The sequence below is a fragment of the Dermacentor variabilis genome, chromosome 2 (genome assembly GCF_050947875.1).
Source record: "Dermacentor variabilis isolate Ectoservices chromosome 2, ASM5094787v1, whole genome shotgun sequence".
Lineage (NCBI taxonomy): Eukaryota > Metazoa > Arthropoda > Arachnida > Ixodida > Ixodidae > Dermacentor > Dermacentor variabilis.
This window is the reverse complement of record NC_134569.1, coordinates 85,368,248-85,389,774: the sequence shown is the minus strand read 5'-3', so window position 1 is coordinate 85,389,774 and position 21,527 is coordinate 85,368,248. Positions and strand designations below refer to the sequence as shown.

Below are 21,527 nucleotides of genomic sequence, written 5' to 3'. Positions count from 1 at the left end.
ACATTTCAATAGCAGTGTCCCCCCTTACCAGAGATCAGAATGTGCTTCAGTGTCCCTGGTCTTATACTACAAATGGTACATAATGGCATAGGCTGCATCTCACATGACAGCTGGTCCACAAAATCTGAATATACAGCCAACGAGTTTTTACAGGCGGCTAATTTTTTTCTGACATGCCCGATAATTCGGACACCTTCGCAGCACCGCTACGTGTATAAGGGCATGTGAAATTTCAGACGCTGAATCCTTTCACTGTCCGGTTTTTCAAACTTTTCCCCTTAACTGCAGGTCCAAAACAGCATTAAAAAAGAAAAGCAAAACAGCCACCACTGCCACCGTTCTGATTATCTCACAGCCTCAAACCAGCTATCTTGTGCGACGATCTGCTGGCAATTGTAATTTTAGGCCATCGTTAGGCCTAGCTGCTTCAATGTTTGCTACCAAGCTTCCTGGAGCGGGATCGCACAAGCATCTCACTTTTCTGAACATTCGCACTGCCTCCTACATCACCGAGTAGGCAGTGTTCACAATTATCACTTCCATCTCGCCATGCTGACGACCGCTGACGAAACGTCGGCGCCAGCCAACCAGGAGAATGCAAGTGAATGTTCAGAAATAGAGAAGCTGTTTGGTGCTCCGTGCTGTTCCATGTTCTGCGCCACGTTTTTCATTTGAGAGTTCGTCGCTGTTGGCAATAACACCAACTCTGCCTTCATCACCCTCTCTGATGGCATTAAAGTGTGAAAAGTAAAACAAGAGTCTAAAGCATTGCGTATTGCCAGGTCCCAAAAGGTAAGTTTTGCTGCAGTACAGTAGTGGTGAAGTATACCAAGAATGCAAAGAAGCCACCGTCAGAGGACAAAATGTCCATGAACCCACCATCTCCTGTCACAATACAAGCAACGAGATACCTAATCATTGTACTGGCAGGTCTTTAGAACTATTTTTGAAAATTGCTGTCACGATTTGAGCCCTTGAGGGCAGTTAAACACATGTATTTGTATTTTTTTTTGGACAGCCCGATTTTTCTGACATTTCTGCAGCCCCTAGAGAGTAAAAAAAAAAAAAGAAATTGAACATTGACTGCATATGCAAAGCTTTCCTTTCATAAAACGTGGTAGGAGCATATTCAGTTATGTGCTCACATTATTTCCATATTAGAGCACCTCTGTCTGCTGCTGCTTTACATGAGCTTAGAGCTTCATTATGTATGCATAAAGATAGCGCATGACCTACAGAATACTTTATGGGAGGTAACCAAAGATAGAGCTGATACATTGTAGGTGTTTACAAGCTCCATCTGCAGCTGCATTTACAAATGTGTTTACAAGCTCAAAACACATGCAATCAAATTGCAGCCACAGCATTTGACACATGCAAGCCAGGCCAAAGACAAAAGCTTCACTGCCAATCTGTGTTTTGCTGCACGATTCAATGCCACAGAATCGTGCTTCAAGACTGAACGTCACAACTCAATGTGTGTACCTTGAGCTGATGGGTGTTGAAGAATTTGAGTGCAGAAGTGCCTCGGCCACCTCCAACAGCACCAGGAAGGTCATGTACCTTTAAAATGGAGGGGGCGAGGAGAAAGAAAGAAGGCATTAAAGGTGAGGCACACAAGCACATATTGTAAAACAGTGCTCTGATATATGCTCAAAACTTTCCGCATGGCAATAAATTAGCAACAGATTAGAATGTAGAGATAGAATATTAGAAACTTGTGCAATAGAAATCTATTTTGCACCTACTAAGAAAACAATAGAAACCTGCAGGTGGCTGGTGGCTGGTGGCTGGGGTTCAACTACTGTTTTATTAATCTCGAGGAGGAATTATGGTCGCAGCCCAGTGTGCCACTGTCCAGGCTGATGGCTAGCTCATGTTCTACGAGCCTATGCTCGACTGATCATTGTCCTTATCACCAGTGAACATCGCGAGCGGCCACTTTTGGCACTGCTGCTAACACCTTCCATATTCTTTCTTTAGAAAAAATATAACAAAAAACTGACATTTTTATTCTCTCAGATATTTAGGTATGGTGGCATTACGAACAAACCCAAAATCAGTAGAAATGCAATTTAATTAGGAGTGTGCAAATTGTAATTTTTCAGACAAAATCGAATATAGATCGAATACAGTTGAACCTCACAATAACGAAACCGGCAGGGAACGAAAAAAAAAAAATCGCTTTAGAGAGAATTTCGTTGTTCCAAAATGAGACAGCACAGATAGGTAATGCATCGCAGAACGAAACTTTGCTGTCAAAATTTCGTTAGCCTGCTTTGGCAAGCTTTGCTCGACGACACGGATCTGTATTGCCGATAATACAAAGTGTGCCACATGCATCGATCAGCAGCCTTCTGTTCAACAGTGCCTTCCGTTCAACAAGGAACGAAAATAGAAATGTGAAGCTCGTGATGCTAGCTTTCTGGCATTGCTTTCAATGACTATGCATGATGTTGCAACCAATATTCAGTGTCATTTTTGCACAATGGCAATATACATGTCATGAACTTGTTGCTGAAAGATGGGGCTGCACACCGTATTTACTCACATAATTATCACAGTCGCTTAGTGATCACACCCCTGAATTTTTTCGTCAAAATTCGATTTTTTTATTTCCCGTGTAATGATCGCACTCCGAACTTGCCGCAGCGATATGTCGTGTGCCAAGTCTAGCTAATAATGATCGCGCTTACCATCTGTCGAATGCTACGTGAACGACTCTTCAAGACAAGCCAAGCGGTCTGCACGCACCAAACGTTCTTAAGTACACACCTCATTTCATTACTTTCATCATTTTCCGCACTTCCATGACAAAAAGAGGTACAACCAAACTTGCCTTTATTATGGGTAGACTTTATAATGGTTGTGGTCAACAAAAAAGGCACCTTTCGATTCTTTTCATCTGCACTCATGGGCATGCAACAAATCGCAAGCAGCAATGATAGTAGTCACGTTTACACTGATACGTTAAAAGTGTACCCTATTCATACGCCGACGCTTGTAACACAGCTAAGATATTCGCCCACCCTTAGCGGAAACATGCTGTATTAGGATAGTAATGAAGGCAGATGTCGCAGTTTCCACAGCACGCCAGCCATGCGTTTCTATGACACTGGCAGCTAAGCGCGCCCATCTGTTTCTGTCCCCTCAAAGTGGACATGGCTATGTTATTGCCGCAAACTTGCCGATATTAACAATATTATTCATCACCGATACGGAAGAAACTGTTTCAATGCACGTAATGCACTCATGAGAAGAAAAAAAAGTCGTGTTCGGCGCGTTCGGCTTGCTCTGCTGGCCGCCATTCTTGTTTTGGTGTCCCGCACCCGCATCCCGCAGCAAACGCGGGACAAAAAAAAATTTTTTTTCTTTTTGCAGGAAATTTAACTTGCGTAATGATCGCACCCCTCAATTTGTGTCAATTTTTCTGACCAAGAAGTGCGATCATTATGCGAATAAATATGGTAGTGATGCAATTCATATTGCCATATTGTTAGGTCATTCAAAGTTACAGTGAACTGAAAGTTCAAATTCGTTTTTCTCAGCTTCATTTTTTTGGACACCACACACTGCCTTATGGGAGATCTTCATATGTTTTTTCTAAGTGCCAGGAAAATGTTTGGTAGCAATATATTTGTGTCGAATGGATCTAGCCAATGATGCTATTTATTTATTTCTGAAGTTGTTGGCTAAATTTTAATTGCCACTGAATACAAATGAAAATTAGCAAAAATATTGCAATTATGTTTACATATGTTTTTTTTTTTTTGCATTATAAGTGCACTGAGAACAATAAAAAGAGCATCACTGGCTAGAGCTTCTCTCTGGCGTTCTGGCCGTATACTTTGTTTTTGCTTTCGACAAAGTTAAGTTTTCGAAAAGTCCCGTAAGAAATGGACTGAATTTCTGTATTAAAAACTTTGCATTATTTGTTCTAATGCAGATATACAAAATCAAATTAGATATTTGCAATTAGCAGAAGAAACTTAACAATCCTGTTTAATATCAACCAGTTCACACTAAAATTAACAAAATTGGTTTTGGAACCCACGTCTCCCCTTAAACATTCAGTTGCTAGTTCACTGGTGTGTTGTGTCTTCTTCCCTTCTGTTCCAAGTCAAATGATTTCTGTTGGAAACCTTTCTTGCAATGTGCAATGATGTGCTCAGGCAAACAGTACTCTCACGTTTTCACCAGACTACTCGCTACAACATTGTTGTTTCTGCTTTTCACTCGGAAAAAAACTGCATTTCATCATAACAAAAACTGCCAGTCACGTACCCAAAGCTCCCTTTCTTTTTTTTCTACAAGTTAGTCTACAATGTTTGCCTCTGCCACACTTTGGAAATGGGTTTCAAGTATAGGCAACTATAGGCAACTACATCCTGCTGAAATATCCTTCTATAAATTACTTTGCAGACAGGGCATAACACCTTGGATAATGGTGATCAATATCCGTCTGAAATACTTTTATAAAGTGGGATGCAATAGTAATAGAAGAGCTGTACATATCAAAACAGACAGTGGGTCAGTTTGTCCTCTCCAAAGCTGTGAACTCTCTTCTTCAGGCATGTAATCCGCCAATTAATAAAGAAAAAGATGAGAAATGATGCATTGAAAGCACACCAAGTGATTCCACATATATTCAGGCAACAGATACTAGACATTCTTATCAGAGCATTTACACTCTGCTTCACTCGCATTTCATGCGCTAAGGGGGTTGCAGAGAACTGCGTCGATTTCGCTTTCTTAACAAGCACAGTGGTGAAGCAACTATTTGACTTTTCGACACTGTTCTTCGGACAGGGAAAAAGCCGATTTGGTGCAGAGATTAGCACTTTCATCGCAATGCTAAATGTAGACAAATATAGCAAAGTCGGCGTTATGCATATCAATGCAGCATTTAGGATAAAAACTACCAGGCTAGTTTCTTTTTAATAGAATTGTTTGTTTCTACAATCTACATAGTAGAAGCAGAATAGCCATCATTTTAAACCTCACCTTGACTGGGAACTGTTCCAGCTGGCTCACGCAGGCATTGAGCTTTTGCACCAAGGCGCTCAGCGGGCCCGGAGATGGAATCACGTGGTCATACACCACATCCGGATTGTACTGCAGCAGAGAAGTACACACAACCGAGCCATCTTTTGTAGTAGGTGCAGTAGCATACAGTAGCACTAGCTGCGTTTATTACCCCTTTCTGGAGTGAATTTCTTTGATGAAATGAAAATTTTATACTGTATGCATCTGAATGATAAAAGTCAGGAGAGAGAGAACAAAATCCACAAAAGTTTTTGGCAATGAATCTAAGGTTTTTCTCACGAACTACCAAAAACTGTGTTGTAAGCCGCACATGGTTCTTGACATCTTAATTGACAATCGCCAATGGTGTGCAATATGGCTAAAGTATAATTGAAGACCATTTTTTGTGCACCCAAGCAGGTTATCAGCACTAGGAAGTTGGCTCCAAAAATAGTAATAATAATATTTGGGGTTTTACGTGCCAAAACCACTTGCTGATTATGAGGCACGCCGTAGTGGAGGACTCTGGAAATTTTGACCACCTGGGGTTCTTTAACGTGCACCTAAATCTAAGCACACGGGTGTATTCGCATTTCGCCCCCATCGAAATGCGGCCGCCATGGCCGGGATTCGATCCCGCGACCTCGTGCTCAGCAGCCCAACACCATAGCCACTGAGCAACCACGGCGGGTCCCAAAAATAGTGGTGTAGTGCATGGACATTTGTGAAATTTTAGGGAAAGCTACATTTATCTGCGGCACAAGGTCGAAAAATCATGTTATGATCTCATACAATGTCTGAATTCATACGACAGCCTGTACAGTTATAACGAAGCGCACGAGACCTCCAAAATTTTTCGTCATACAAATCCCCCTGTTGTGAAGACCTGGCTTCACGCTACAGTGAAACCTCATTAAACCGTAGTTGGCCGGAGCTCGGAAAAACTACGTACTAAACGGTAGTACTGTTTAACCGAAATAGCATGAGATCGCCCACTTACCAGTCGAAAACGGAACTCAGAGAGAGTGCGATGAAAGGGGAAAAAAACATGCAGTATTTATTCACTTCGCGCAACAAAAGTGTTATTTTCATTTGATGCCGCCGTGGCCTAGCACGACGAAAGCGGCCTCAAACTTACTGAAGCTGCGTGCCAGCTTTTCAGCCATCCCCCTCTTCTCGGCAAACACTCGCATGGCAAATTCCTCGTTGGCATTACGTATTCTCCATGCACGCGCACAGTAGTGCTGCAGAAGTCCCGGGGGCGCATTTTCATTGCTGGGTGCCGGAGTTTGGAATACTTTTCGTTTGGAATAGAGTTACGTTATCGCGCCCCTGTTCTCGTCGCAACGATTGCATTCATTAGGCTGATGTAACGCGTAGCTTCTGCCACTGTCGGGCCTGAATCGCCCGTGCTGTCGCTTTCCGTGTCGTCATTATAACTGTCGGTAGGCGACACTTTGGTAACAACAGAGGCAACGATGGCGACAAGTCGAACCTCGTAGCCGACATGTCCTCGCGGTCACAGCAGCGCTGCCAAGCAACTTCTTCGCATTCCAAATGCTATACACCGTAGTCAACAGCAGATCCTTGTCGCGTGCCAGCACGGACTTCTTCGTGTCACGTTCGATAGCACGGACAAGGCTTAATTTTTCTTCTATGCTGAGCACGCAGCGCCTTTTTTTATCTGAGCTTGGGAACGACGCGAGTCCTCGCTTGCACGACGCCATAATGCTCTCTGGCACGGCGTCGAAATGATGGTGATGTTGATGTGGCTTCACGCGCAAACGCACAGGGTGCTTGGAGGCCGTTGTTCCGATCTCTGAGGCTTGTTCTGCCGGGCCGGCCGATGGAGACGACTCACCGCCGTGTTTGCGCGACGAAAAGTTGAAACGCTACGTTTTAACCGATGCGTACGCAATAAGCTGGTACAGTTTATGCGGATACAAAACACATTATGTTCAATGGCCACTGAGTAGGGGTTTTGACTTTACTACTTTTAATACGAAACTACTGTTTAAGCGGCTATGGTTTAACAAGGTTTTACTGAGCTCCCATTTGAACCAGCTAAGCACGTGGTATATAAATCTTTTATTTATTTAAATGTAAAACCATTACTTAACATGAATTCAAGGGACATTTAGTGCAAGAAGTTGCAGATTTCCTTCGGCACACTTTTTCCGACGGAATACGCTTCGACGGTTCACACTTGCTGAGACATTTCAACTACTGCGATGTGCCCCCCCCCCCCCCTCACTATGGGGCTTCCTATGTGCACACCACTTTGTGGTCGCTATGGAGGGAAGCGGCGGCACCGCTACGTGTGTTCATTGTGAAACAAATCAGCTCTCGAGGTAGCCTATATTCCTTTGATGGAGAGGCAAATTCATTGTAGGGGTCTTCACTGGAGAGACACTTGCAATACACATGGTGGACAGCAAATCGGCAGGGACATACAAAATCCATCGTTATACAGGTCATTTTGCTGTAAAGGCGTTCGACTAAGTCTGACACAAATGCTAAGTGTGCATGTATCCGTTTGTATAGCACTGGCAATGTTACAGTGATACAAAAGAGGAATATGAAATTAACCTGTACTAATAAATTATGCTTCTGCAAAAGCTAAACAGCAATTTAAGATCAGAGCAGGTTTGTAAATTGAGAAATGACAAAAAACGAGTGGGTGACAATGCCACCCTAAAACTCCCGCATCAGCTCTTTATAATGCCATGGATTTTGAGCAGAGTCTACTCAGGTCCATTTAATTTTTTTTTTCAGTAAAGAAGGACTAGACCGCATTTTAAGTAAACCAAGGATAAACACTAGTAAGTTTCTAGAATACAGTTCCTCCGCCAAAATAGCAAGAATACGCAATTACTACTATGAAATTTGCGACGTCGCATCAACTTACTCGTATCGAGCTCTCTGCACAAATTTAGAAAACAATTTTGGCCCTCATTTTCTCCAGTAAACAACCTTTTCCTGCCAAATTAACGAAAATAAGAGTTTTGAAGTAATCCTTTGTCAGTCAAAACTGACCTATAGGTTTCACAGCAGCTTTTGGGTAAAAGTGCAATTTTTCAAAGGCTTTCAAGGCCCCTACAAAGCATTTTCAAGAATTAAACCATTCCAATGCCTGACTGCTTAAGGCAGTGTTTCGGTTTCAAGCTAATTCTTTTGATTGCACAGGAAAAAAAAAAAAAAAGTGCTCACTAAACCATCCCCAGCCTTCACAAACAAGATGGCTCCCTACAATAAAGATTCTAATCACAGACTGGAATGCCTCGACTCTTGGCTCGCCTAGAACTTGCAGTCAGTACACAAAGTTAAAGCTACTGATCATAGCAGAAAACAGAACTTGAGTTTTAAGCGCCTCTATGAGCCCTGGATTTAGCATCGTCCTTAGCGTCCCTTTAAAGGGCCCCTCAAACACTTTTCAAGCTATCACTTTTCGGTCACGGGTTGCGCAGATTTGACGATTGTAGAGATAAATGCAACAAGAATGGCAGCGATAGGTGTACACAGCCCGAAGCGCCTATGTAGCGGAAGTTTGTACTCTGCAAATGCCTACATGTTCTATGTTCGCGGATTCTGGTTACCCTCGTTGCTGACGAAGCTGGTTGGGCAACCCGGGACTACGTAATATCTCTTCAGTTCAGCTTTAGTTCAGTGCAGCACTGTGAACAAAAAGGGAGTGGCAACAACGATGCACTAAGCTGAGAAACCTGCACCATGAGAACAACATGCAAAACGAGGCAGCAAGGCAACAAGGCTGCTCACAAGTGCACAAAATCGAAAGGAGAAGCTTTGGTGCTCAGAGGCCAGAGGTATGCCACTATACCCGAGGTGAAAGAACAGCCAGCGCCCCAAACCAGCTTTGTGGTTGCAGTGATTTCATTTACAATCATACCTGTTTACATGAATATAAAGATTACAGCAGACAAGTTCAAAATAAATTCTTAATTCATTACACTTTTGCTGTGAGGCAGTGGTTATCTGCAACTCGGTTTTTAACCAATCAGGAAGCAGCGAGTTGCGAAGTCAATGATGGTTCTGGCAAGCTCCACTGGGCGATGGTGCGGTTGGCAGCAATTTTATGAGTTGTTCAAGTGAATAAAATATACTGAATATTTAAATATTGCTGCTTTGACCTATGCTAGAAGAATTTCCAACCATCAGTCTACTCAACTTGGAACAGAAAGATGGTGGCTTGATATCTACTCAACTTGGAACAGAAAGATGGTGGCTTGATAAGTGTTCCGAGGACTCCAATAACACTACCGTGAGCTGACATCAAGCATGAAAAGAGGTTGATGCAGAGACTGACCTGTGGGGTGTGCAGGAAAACCTGGAGAAAGGTGCGTAACCGGTCATCCCGATGGCAATTGGCTGTCGTAAGGAAGCTGAGCAGGCGACTCACAAGGCCACTGTGGATGACCTCAAATGATGAGACATCCCCTTCCAGCAGCACTGCACGAATCTCCTGCAGAGCCTGAAGTCCTTGGTCTGTCTATATACAGTCGAGGACAAAAGGATCAGTCTCACACAGCTGCACACACAATGGAACAAGACACTTAGCAGGAATCAAGTAGTATCAGAATAGCATTTAACCCTTTCTCTCTGAATTTATTTTCTGGAATATTGCATAAAATGTGCGAATTTATTCTACTTCGTTTAGTTTTTTTACATTATGCTCCAACTAAAGAGTATAATGGCATGGTTTATCATTTGTACTCAATAGAAACTGAGCAGGATGTCAGCAGATACATATTTAAGCATCAAATGCTTTTAGCTCCCATTAGCAGCGACATTCAGGTGACCTTGAGCAGAAAGCCAGAGCTGTTATCCAGGCACTCAAATGAGAACCTCCGAGTAAGTTGCGACAATAAGATCAACCGGGCAACCAGTCAAAACGTACAATAATGCGGTCTCTGGCCCCCAGCCCTTTGTACAGGACCGCATTACATACGTTAGTTAATGCCCAAACAAGTTACAAAAAATACTCCTTCCGAGTTCTTCCTAATGCTTGTTCACAATATCACTCAGGCTGTAACTTTTAGTCTGCTGAAATTTCATTTGTCATTTCTAATAGCAACATTCAAAAGGCAGATACAGGACACCACACACTTCATTGTCATCTTTTGCCACTGAGACAGGGTTGTCTGTGCTCTTTTGGCGGTCCGAGAGTTCTGCGGCGGGGGCTTTGAGTCGCCTCGAGAGATGGTGCCACACTGCGTGGTGCCTCCTCTGGGCAGTTCTTCTAGCTGGGCAATGCGCTCTGACTCCCTGGCATCTTTCGCTGCCTGTTGTGCCGCCTTCGGCCAGCCTTCTTCTAGTTGGGCAGCATATGGACCAGTGCACAGTATGGCGTGGTGCAGTGTGTATGGTGGGGTGTGCCATTGCTAACATGCACTACACCCATTTTAACATTGTGGCTAGTATCTCCAACCAATCTTCTTTGCCGGTTGCACTTTCATGCTTACATCTACTCTCGATTATGGGAGAGCCAGCAATTTTTTTCCCGCTGTGCACGACAGCCTGCAAACTAAAGCCAGCAGTTGCCAACACAATAAGCTGATGCACACAACTCGTCCTTGACAAGCTGTCAGTACATACAGAGAACAAATACAGCTTGGACTTGAGAGATAAAGGGTTAATATTTCGATTTAATATGAAAGCCAAATGTGATATTTTTACAACATTTGGCATGTTTAGTTTTAAGGTATTTTTATCAAGTATTTGAGTGTGCGCATTCATGAACACTAGTGTTTGTTCCTTTTTAAAGTGGCCCTGAAACATTTTTCCAACTAATAATAATAAAATGGCCTTAGTATTAAAGGATATCGTCTTGCGACTCATGCCACAAAAATGTTTCGTATCCTCCAATTATAAGTGGAGTTATAGCACCAGTATGCAGCCTTCTCTCTTTTCTGTCTCCAATAGCACACTGAAAGCTATATAGAGAAGAAAGGGCTTGTCACCCCGCGATGGCCGCGACAGACTGCCCTAAACAGCACGCCGCTGCCCTCTCGGAGGCCACACACAGCAGATGCACCTACACGCTAAGGAGATGGGTTGGCACACGGCTCACCCTACAAGCGACGGTCAGGAAAGGCACGATGCTCCTCCACTCCACAATGCACAAAAGCGCTATGGCAGGGTTCATCGACTCTCCGACACAGCACAGAGAAGGCTCCAGAGTCAGATCCCCAACAAATGCAGGTTTATTCACCCCAGATGCAGCATAGTGCGACAGTCGCTGCGCTTACGGGTAAAGGCTCACCGCAAGGCCAATCGAGTACATGCGCCCGGTGCGCTAGGTCTAACCGGTAAGCGGTCCACCAAGCGTAAGAACCAGGAGTCGCAGGAGCAAAGGTCCCATGTAGTGAACTCATCGCGAGCCTATGAGCATCTGCTAGGGCGATTAAGTGCTCAGCGGAAGAGAGCTCGGGTGGAGAGGGCGCCCAGGGGCTGCCACTCGAGAGGCCAATCAGGGCGCGTCCCAGTGATGCTCGCGCGGCGATTCAAGCCGGGGAGAGAGAATCACGGTTTACAGAAAATTAGCTCCGGCGCACTAGCCGTGTCCACCATGTTGCAATTACAGCGGCGGTTCCCGGAGTTCCTGGCAGTTCCCGGCGCGAGCTGGAGGATGAGGCGTGGCAAGGCACCTCGATCCCCACAACAGAGTGCAAAGATAAAATAATTTTGCAGACTTTGAGATCACTGACGTAGTATATTTAAAGTGGCCCTGAAACATTTTTCCAACTAATAATAATAAAATGGCCGTAGTATTAAAGGATGTCGTCTGACGACTCTCATGCCACAAAAATGTTTCGTATCCTTCAATTATAGGTGGAGTTATAGCACCAGTATTCAGCCTTCTCTCTTTTCTTTTTAGTATAGTTGGCAACTATACTAAGAATTAGCTACTATGTATTGCCGAGAATGCTCCTGCGATCACAAAATCAGCCAATAGCATTGGCAAGTCCAGCTGCTTTCGAAGCTGCTGCATGACGACATTGCAGAAGCAAGAACAAGCAATTTATTGCTATTTGACAGGCGATTGTAAATTCTTAGATGCATGCACTGCAATAACATTTAGCTTACCTTTGCGACAGATAACCAGCATTTCTTACTATGTTCAAAAAGCATTTCATGGCCTTTTTATGAGGGCCTTGTGCACGCTACAGAATGCTTAGAGTTTGTTTCTACCTAGCCTGTAACTAGCTTGCTGCTAATTTAATTGCTAATTGCCTTTTTCAGCCAACTGAAGTTGTACAGTACTGCCCACTGTCAAAGGGGAGCACAGTAATTCACTATCAAATGTATAAATTGTAAACAGACTGAAAAGCTGCTGTATATGCCACGTAATTTGCGTTTTACACAGTGGCAAAAGCACGAGCCATGTTGAGCAAGCGCAGCCATGCATGACAAGCTGCGAGCGTACTTTTGGCAGGTTCATGTGTGTATCGTTAAGGGATAAGCTTTAAATTTAAATGTTAAATTTCACTTTAAATTAATTTATATTTTAGTTAAATTTGTCCGGCATGTCCGTAAAATCGGTTGTTGACTGTACGTACAATAAATGACCATTTTCTTACCAAAGTATCTAGGTGCTCTAAAGAAGCTAGGAGACGATTTAATGTGTTCAGAGCAGGATGAGAGCTTCCTTGGTCAGATGTAAAGTGCTTGTCATCAAACCGCTTGGCTGCAACAAATACAAGGCAAGAATGAGGCTGATGCATACGAAAGTTGTCCCTCTACAAACTACTGGCACAATAAAAGCTCTGAGGGCTAATTTTATCAAACGAAGGAAGCTGGGACAAAAAACCCACAGCAAACCATAAATGCACAAATATGCGAGACACTTACCTTGATCATGAATCCACAGCTTTATCTTTTCTTTATTTCCAGAAAACGAACCCATGCTGGACTTCACTTCCATGGGATACTCCTGGCAATGAAAAAAAAAATGCAATTGTGATTGCCACTTTAGTACAATAATGCAGTAACAGAAAATGACCCCAGGAACCATACCTCACAATGTATGAAGTGAATACAAGGGGGTACCCAAAACAAGCTGGAATAGACCTACGCTGGACGGAGCTACCATAGCATGCATTTAGCATTTCTCCCGCCGTACGAGCATTAAGAAACTTGTTTCGAGTTCATTGCACCCAGTGGCTTCCCCCGGGAAGGGTTTCTCTGGGTACCGCAATTATTATTTTTTTGTGTTCTGTGTGTGAAAGCAGTTAGTCATGCTCCTTGCTTTTTGTGACAGATGATTTAAGTGAAGAGCACGCAGCTGTAAAATGTTTCTTGCTCAGCGAAAATGCCGCAGAAACTGTTCAGATGCTAAACATTGGTCGCAAGAACAGTGGTATGGAAGAATTCAGGCATACGAGTGATTTTCTTAGTTCAAAAAAGAGGAAGTGTCAATTAATGACAAACCTCATTCTCAACATCCGTCAATTTCACGAACATGTAAAAAAAAACTTGTGCTTGAAAAGTGGCGACAGACCTTTGAAGAGCTGGGGAAATTATATGGGCTACCTTGGAGCTCAGTTCAGCAAATTTTAGTAGAAGATTTGGGAATGAGAAGGGTTGCTACGAAATCTGTGCCTCGAATGGCTGAATAGACCAGCAGAAAGATCATCAAGTGCAAACATGCTGTGCTTTGAAAGAACAGCTCCAAAGCAGCCCAGACTATTTCCAAGGTCATTCATTACTGTTGACAACACATGATACTATTCTTGCAACTGCTAACCAAACATCAATCAAGTCATTGTCACCTTGCCCACAAAAAGCATATGAAGTGAAGACAAACATCAAGACCATGCTAATTTGTTTTTCTGATATGAGGGGAATAGTGCATTCTGAGTTCACTCCACCTGGTCAGACTGTTAAATCTTTCTATTTAGACATACTGAAAATATTGCTTAACAGCGTGCAACAAAAAAAAAAAGGGCCTGATTTGTTAAAGTTGAGGAACTGCTTTTTCCCACGACGACAATGAACTATTTCTTGCAGCTGTCTCAGTGTGCCAGTCTTTGGCCAAAAAGAGCACGAGTTCCTTGCCCCACGCCCCTTAGTTGCTCCGTGTGACTTCCTTCTGTTTCCTCGACTGAAGAGGACCATGGATGGATTGGGTTTTCACAACGTAGAAAAGGTGAAGAAAGAAATAAAAAAACTAGAGAGGAGCTATCAGCTATCAAAACAGAAGAGTTTAAAGACTGCTTCGAAAAATGCAAGCGCAGATTGGACAAATATATTAAGCATAATGGAGAGTACTTTGAAGGTGGCAAGTTTGGTTCGTAAAGAAAATTAAATACACTGCCCTAAAAAAGGGCTACAACTTCGTACAGTCAATCCCAGCTATATCACACCCATTTACACTGAGTTACCCCTTATATCGAACAAGTTCCAAACGGTGTAAAGTTTCAATGAGAACATACAGGAAAAGGTGTGGTTACATTGAATAAGCATAGCCACCAACTATATATCAAACTTAAAACAGTGCAAAACTGCCCCAGAAGTTGGCTTTCCTGCACTGCAGCTGGGCGAGCCGCCAACACCCTCTCAGAAAAAGTGGTTTAGTCCGGCTGCACCTGGGCAGTCGTGAATCACAACACAAATACAACTCAGATCATTCGCCCACCTGCTCCAACTTGATGCAAGTGCCTGTCCTGTTCTGGCGCTTCTGCACCATTGTGCATGGAAGGATGTGGCCTCAGCTGATCAGAGTCTTTGGACAATGTGGATATTTAGGTGCATGCTCTCCCAGAAGATTAGGGACTATTCTTTGCCATGGTAAGCTGCAATTATGTCAATTTTGTCAATAAAGTGCTTTTACAAATTGCATGCACTTTTATGTTGTCAAATTGTTTAAAAAGTTTTGTATCGAGTTACACATTGTATCAAACATATTCCCTAGCCCCCCTTATTTTGCGAGTTCGATATATACAGGCTTGAGCGTATCAAAAAAACAGCGACCAATCAAATTTTGAGACACCTTTACAACACTGCCACATGCCCCTAGAGGAATTACAAGAATGACCAAAACTTTCTATGCATTACAGCACACTACACAATTTTTCAGATTCAGCTGCTGTCAAGTTATAATGCAGTAAGCCTTGATGCAATTAGTTCCTCAGCTCGTCGAGCACCACACTCTCACATGCTGCAGTAGGAATTCAGTAAACAAAGGTGTCCACAAGGGTGACATATGTAGTTAGATAGTGGGAGTCCAAATTGGTATTAATAAGAAAGTGGCAAGCATAGTGTGAAGAGCCAAAGCATTTGGTCCTTCCCCACAACGATGTTCAATGGCAGAGTACCTGAGAAAAAACAGCAGCTTTTTAATCAGTGTGTCAACAATGCTGCACTCCAGGCACGTACCCAGGATTTTTTTTCGGGGGGGGGGGGGGGGGGGGGCCACCACCTCCACCACCACCACCACCACCACCACCATCATCATCATCATCATCATCATCATCACCATCACCACCACCACCACCACCACCACCACCACCACCCTGTTTTATGTCCTCTGCAGGACGAAGGCCTCTCCCTGCGATCTCCAATCCCCCCTGTCCTGCGCCAACCGATTCGAACTAGTGCCCGCGAATTTCCCAATATCATCGCTCCACCTAGTGCTTTGTCGTCCTCGATTGCATTTTCCTTCTCTTGGTACCCATTCTGTAACCCTAATGGTCCAACGGTTATCTAACCGGCGCATTACATGACCTGCCCAGCTACATTTCTTCCTCTTGATGTCAATTAGAATATCGTCTATACCCGTTCGCTCTCTGATCCAAACAGCTCTCTTTCTCGCTCTTAACGTTATGCCTAGCAATCTTCGTTCGATAGCTCTTTGCGCGGTCCTTAACTTGCTCTCAAGTCTCTGCCCCATATGTCAGCACTGGCAAAATGCATTGATTGCACACCTTACTTTTCAATAATAATGGTAAGCTTCCAGTCAGGAGCTGGCAATGTCTGCCGTATGCGATCCAACCTATTTTTATTCTTCTGACTTTCCTTCTTATGATCAGGTTTCCCTGTGATTAATTGACCTAGGTAAATGTGCTCCTTCACAGTCTCTAGTGGCCGACTGACGACCCTGATCTCTTGTTCCTTTGCCCGGCTATTTATTATTATCTTCATCTTCTGCATAATAATATTCAACCTCACTCTTACACTCTCTCTGTTAAGGTCTCCAATCATTTGTTGTAACTCGTCTGCATTGTTGCTGAATAGAACAATGTCATCGGAAAACCGAAGGTTGCTGAGATACTTGCCGTCGATCTTTACTGCTAAGCCTTCCTAGTTTGAATTCTTCTAAGAACGCAGTGAATAGCTTTGGAGAAATTGTGTCTCCCTGTCTGACCCCTTTCTCTATAGGTATCTCCCTGCTTTTCTTGAGTAGAATTAAGGTAGCTGTAGAACCTCTGTAGATATTCTTACGTGAAGGACGAGTCAGTAAGACGAGAAACTATTTACAGATTATATTTACAACAACGTTTGCAGCGCTGACCGGTCAGATTCACAGCGCGAGCCCAGTTCGTTCTTCCTCCTCTTTTCTGGAGTGATGGCGCCCACGCGCCTCGTTCAAAGAAACAAATACCACATGCCTGTAGCAATATTTTCCAAGCTTTTTACGTAAGCGTTCTGTACTCCTTGATTACGTAGTGCCTCTATGACTGCTGGTATCTCTACTGAATCAAATGCATTTTCGTAATCTATGAAAGCCATATAGAGAGGCTTATTATACTCTGCAGATTTCGCGATAACCTGATTGATGACATGGATGTGATCCATTATCTCTTCCTGAAGCCAGCCTGTTCCCTTGGTTGACAAACTCAAGTGTTGCCCTTATTCTATTGGAGATTATTTTGGTAAATATTTTATATAATACTGGGAGCAAGCTAATGGTCCTATAATTTTTCATTTCTTTAACGTCTCCTTTCTTGTGGATTAATATAATGTCTGCATTCTTCCAGTTTTCTGGGACCCTTGCAGTCGATAGACACTTCGTATAAACAGCCGCCAGTTTTCCAAGCATTGTGTCGCCTTCATCTTTGATTAAATCGACTGTTATTCCACCTTCTCCTCGCGCTCTTCATCGTTTCATGTCTTGCAGGGCCCTTCTGACCTCATCGCTAGTTATAGGAGTGTTTCTGTATCATTTTGATTACTGTTTCTAAGTGAGGTATCGTGACTCCTCTGGGTACTGTATACAGGTCAGCTTAGAATTTTTCCGCTGCTTTTACTATATCTTCGAGATTGCTGATGATATTATCCTTCTTATTTTTAGTGCATACATCATGGTTTGTCCTATGGCAGGTTTCGTTTTTACTGATTTCAGGCTGCGTTCATTTTTTACGGCTTCTTCAGTCTTTCTCATGTTATAGTTTCGAATATCATTTATTTTCGCCTTGTTGATCAGTTTTGACAGTTCCGTGAATTGCGTAACGCTGTGCGGCAGCCAGTCCCATACAACCGCGTAGAGCGCAGGACTCCGCGATTCTAGACGTACTGCGCTCACCGCGAAAGGTTAGAAAAACACCCACATAAGCACAGCAGAGAAGTGGCTACGTGAGGCGGTTCGACCGATAACTGTAGAAGCGTCATTCAAAACAAGTAATTGTTCTCTACTTCCGGCAGCGTTTTCTCTACTTCCTTTTTCAATAAAAAGATGTTGATCCATAAATATTTTCATAAACAACGGCTAACTTTTTTTATTATTCGCTTTTGCTTGCAGTTTGGTTGTTGCCTTGGCTCTCTCCCTTAGTAGATCGCTTAATTTCTGAACTCCTTGCGATTTTTGTTTCCAGTTGCCAATTTTACGCGAAAAGTGCTATACAATTAGGGAAAAACAGACGAGGTAACGGGTGACAGTCATCTTGCTTATGGGTTTAAGGGTTATTGTAGGGTTTCATGATGGACGCTCTTTCACATTATTTTATTTCGCACCTTATCTAACCCATATCCCGTGTATATGGTTCCGGGCATCTGCCAGCGTCGCGGCGAGCCGTAACTCAAGAAAATAATGAAGCAAAGGAAAAGTTAAACGCAATTTGGCGTTTTCTCTGGCCGCAACTCGTTCCATGAGAGTACAGGTCAGCTGAGTAACAGCCGCATCCCTCTCCTGGTCCCAGGATCAGCCTAAACAAAGAAGGTTGAACTAACAAAAGCAACAGCTATGCGCGTGACGGTTGAATAGATGGCGACAACTGAACGCATCTCGAGTTAATCGCACGGGTGCGGAATCTATGAGAAAACTGTCCTTCACATTACAAGAGATGCCGATAACTACCGCCATCTAAAAGGAGTGAAAAAGGCAGCATAATGCTGACCGATGAACAGCTGCCAAGTCTCAACATTGATCTGACGGCGCTTTAGGAATGTGTGAGGAGTGGTGGCGGTGGGTGGGGGGGGGGTATGCCACTTGATTTCAAGGGGGGGGGGGGCCCGGGCCCCCCCCTGGGTACGTGCCTGCTGCACTCCATACTACCAGAGTATTCTAGTACAACCCTGCAGGTTAAAGGGGGACACAGGTCTTAAAGGCCGAAAATCGTGAAAAGCTGATTTTTTGAAGATGGTATTTTCGATATCTTGAACTCTTTCTGCTCAAATTTGCGAAGTTTCTAGTTTCATGGATCAGTATTTTTTCCGCAACACTAATTTATGCAATCTATTTGAGCAGGACCTAAGCCAGAATTTACTCTAAAACCACATTTTCTCACGTCGCGCAGAGGTCATCTTGGTCTCATTTGAAAAAGCAGCCACCCGCTCTTTCCTGCCACCCTAGACTCCGCTTGTGCATTAATTTTCTAATAAAATTTCGTCATTGTGATGTACCAGCACATGCTCGTATTGGCTGCTTGACGCAATGAGCAGTCCGATTGGCCTAGTGGCTTTTCCATCGTCTGCTTCACGGCACAGGAGCGCGCACACCCGTGTGCCATTTAGTTTTGCTGTCACCAACGGAGTAGGCAGTCATGGCTCGAGAAGTGAAGTTCCACAGCAAGCAAAAATTTAGGAAACGGATAAAGCTGTCGTTGGGCCGAAAACTTCAAGAAGTGCCCCACAACGATCAAGGATGCCTAAGGTGCTTGGTGATGAGATAGCCAAGCCGGCCGAGCTCCTCGCGCTAGGCCTAACGAATGCCAGCCCAGCGAACCTGTCGGCTACCGACAGCACTGCGGACAGTGGCCATGTGCACCACGTGACGCAAATTCTGCAAGCTCCGCAGCTACAAGACATCCAAGGAAAAGCAGCAATGAAACTTCAGAAGGTGCCATCCCTTCCAGCGATGGAACGAAAAAAAAGCTTCCTCACCGAACGCACCGATACCACGGCCCCCCGGCCTGATGCTACGACATTCACAATTGTGAGCTTGGAGTCAGTGAATGCTTTGCTGACGTTTGCAAATTGCAAAATCTGCAACTGCAGCATGAAAATCGTCAGAGGTGAGCTGGATTATGGCCTTGGCATTGTGGGGTTCTCACACCCATGCTCTTGGGACAAAGGAACGACATTACAGTAGAACAAACAATCACAAGGGCATTTATTGCACCTTTCATAGATCAATGCCTACTAGCCGAGTTGCTATCCACAAAACATGCCGATGGGCGCGCGACAAATCTAGGGAGTCCGACTCACCGCGACCGGATAGCGAGCGAATATGTTCGCCCCATGCTGGATCCCAACGCCTGGTCGTTCGCGTGTACGGTCACGCCAACGGTGGCGTGTTCCAAGGCAGCCACGCGAGGCGGTCTCGCAGAAGCATGGATCGGCGCACGCGCCGCACGGCACGTCCGCCCTGCTTGCTGTCCCGAACCAAGAGGAAGCGCCTTGTCTTTCAGCGCCCAAGTAACCCCGCCTGTCGGCGGTGTTAGCAGCGCAACACTTGCGCCCTCTCTCGTACTGCGCCTCAACCACTCCGACCGCCGCGGGCACCAGGCCACACGGCGAAGCCGGATTACAGGAGACGCGCCATGCGGGAAAAACATAGGGGACGCGCGAGAGTCGCGCATCCCCACACGGTATACCAGAGACTTTCTGATAAGTTGCTTCAGCACTGACTACGGTGAAAAACGCAGAACAGAAATGAGTGCTTGCACTCCATGAAATGGGCACTTGCACCCAAGGAGCGACATGCCTCATTGTTCAGCGTCGAAGCTGTGGTAGCTGAGGCAGTTATAAAGTTTAATGCAGGCGATGAAAGAAGCTCTGGAAACATATTGAATGAGCTTGGGCTAAACCATAGCTCCCTCAGTACGAAGCACATGAACAAAAAAGATGACAGTCATTCTGTGGCATCAGCATGCAAACGCTCATCAGGCGAAAACCTGCAGCAGACCGTGAAAAAGAGGCACGTCAGTGCAGCCAAGCAGTCAGACTATATGCCTGGGGCTTACTAGTCAATTCCGAGTGTAAATATGGAATTAGCTATTACTGTATAGCATTGAGTAAAGCGTCTTTTTTTTTCTCAGTTTTCTCAAAACATGGTTTTTGGTCACTTTGCTTATTTGCTGCATCAGTATTTTTATATCCAGGACAGCTAGAGCTGTTTTTCTTTTTTTTTTTAGCATGAAGCGAATGTGTTGGAAAAGCAACACTGAGAGCAGATTTCTAATTTTCTACTCCAAAATTTGTTTTACATTTGCTCGTATTATTGATACTGTGAACACAAAACTTCAAGGGGCAGTAAAATGACAATTATTTGTTCAATTTTGAATCTTTTTCCAGCGTTGCTATCCTTATGCATTGCAGTATCCGTCTATACATTGTTTACAACTCTCCCTTTAGCACTTAAGCTTTATTTGTTCCAGCAAACAATAGAAGGTAAATACTACCAATTATCTCGGCAACTACTATGCATATGCAAAATATAATTGGATATTTAGAATCGGCACAAAAAACTGAATGAGCATATGCAGTTTACAGATTTGATCAAGAAATAACATAGGCTAGCTCTACAACCCATGTCCCTCCTTAAGTGCTCACACTTATGGCCTTATACCCCTGTCAAGTGGGCAAGTTAAGTGCACTTACGGAAAGTGCGCTCGGTTTTAAGTGCACTTTCCCAAATCTAAACGTCGCAAGCTGAGTGTACTCGCACGAGTGTGCACTCCGGTCGGAGTGCATTCACGGAACGCACTTTACTGGCCGAGTATGTAGCCTTGCCGCCAGCGGTTTCAACGGTACAAAATGTAATGCATAGCATAAGGACACAGAAGTTAATTCTAGCTGTTGAACAGCTTTTAACAATATAATCAGAGCATAACTCGCTGATATTCTGTTCCAGCAGGATCAAATGCCGCCTCGTCGCACGCCACCATCTTGTTCTGGATTGGCTAGGCATTCGTCTTGGCCGGCCTTGACTTGCAACACTTATGATAAAAATGTTTTTTTTTTTGTTGAGTAAATATAGATTATGATTGTTTTTTATTTATAATACAACTAAAGCAATCACTTATTAGACTTTTTTATTTTAATCT

The 21,527-nt window shown here is 43.9% G+C and overlaps 1 protein-coding gene across 4 annotated transcripts in view; it reads right to left on the bottom strand.

The window, feature by feature from the left end:
• ctrip (E3 ubiquitin-protein ligase ctrip) overlaps positions 1-21,527 on the bottom strand; it is a 149,989-nt gene that overhangs the window by 47,127 nt on the left and 81,335 nt on the right. For all 4 annotated transcript variants that reach the window (XM_075681177.1, XM_075681176.1, XM_075681179.1 and 1 more), the window contains exons 19-23: positions 12,895-12,976; positions 12,624-12,730; positions 9,350-9,532; positions 5,005-5,115; positions 1,486-1,563 (exon numbers count right to left, since the gene is read on the bottom strand). In XM_075681177.1, the coding sequence (XP_075537292.1) occupies positions 1,486-1,563; positions 5,005-5,115; positions 9,350-9,532; positions 12,624-12,730; positions 12,895-12,976 (561 nt within the window). The remainder of the gene's footprint in view (positions 1-1,485; positions 1,564-5,004; positions 5,116-9,349; positions 9,533-12,623; positions 12,731-12,894; positions 12,977-21,527) is intronic.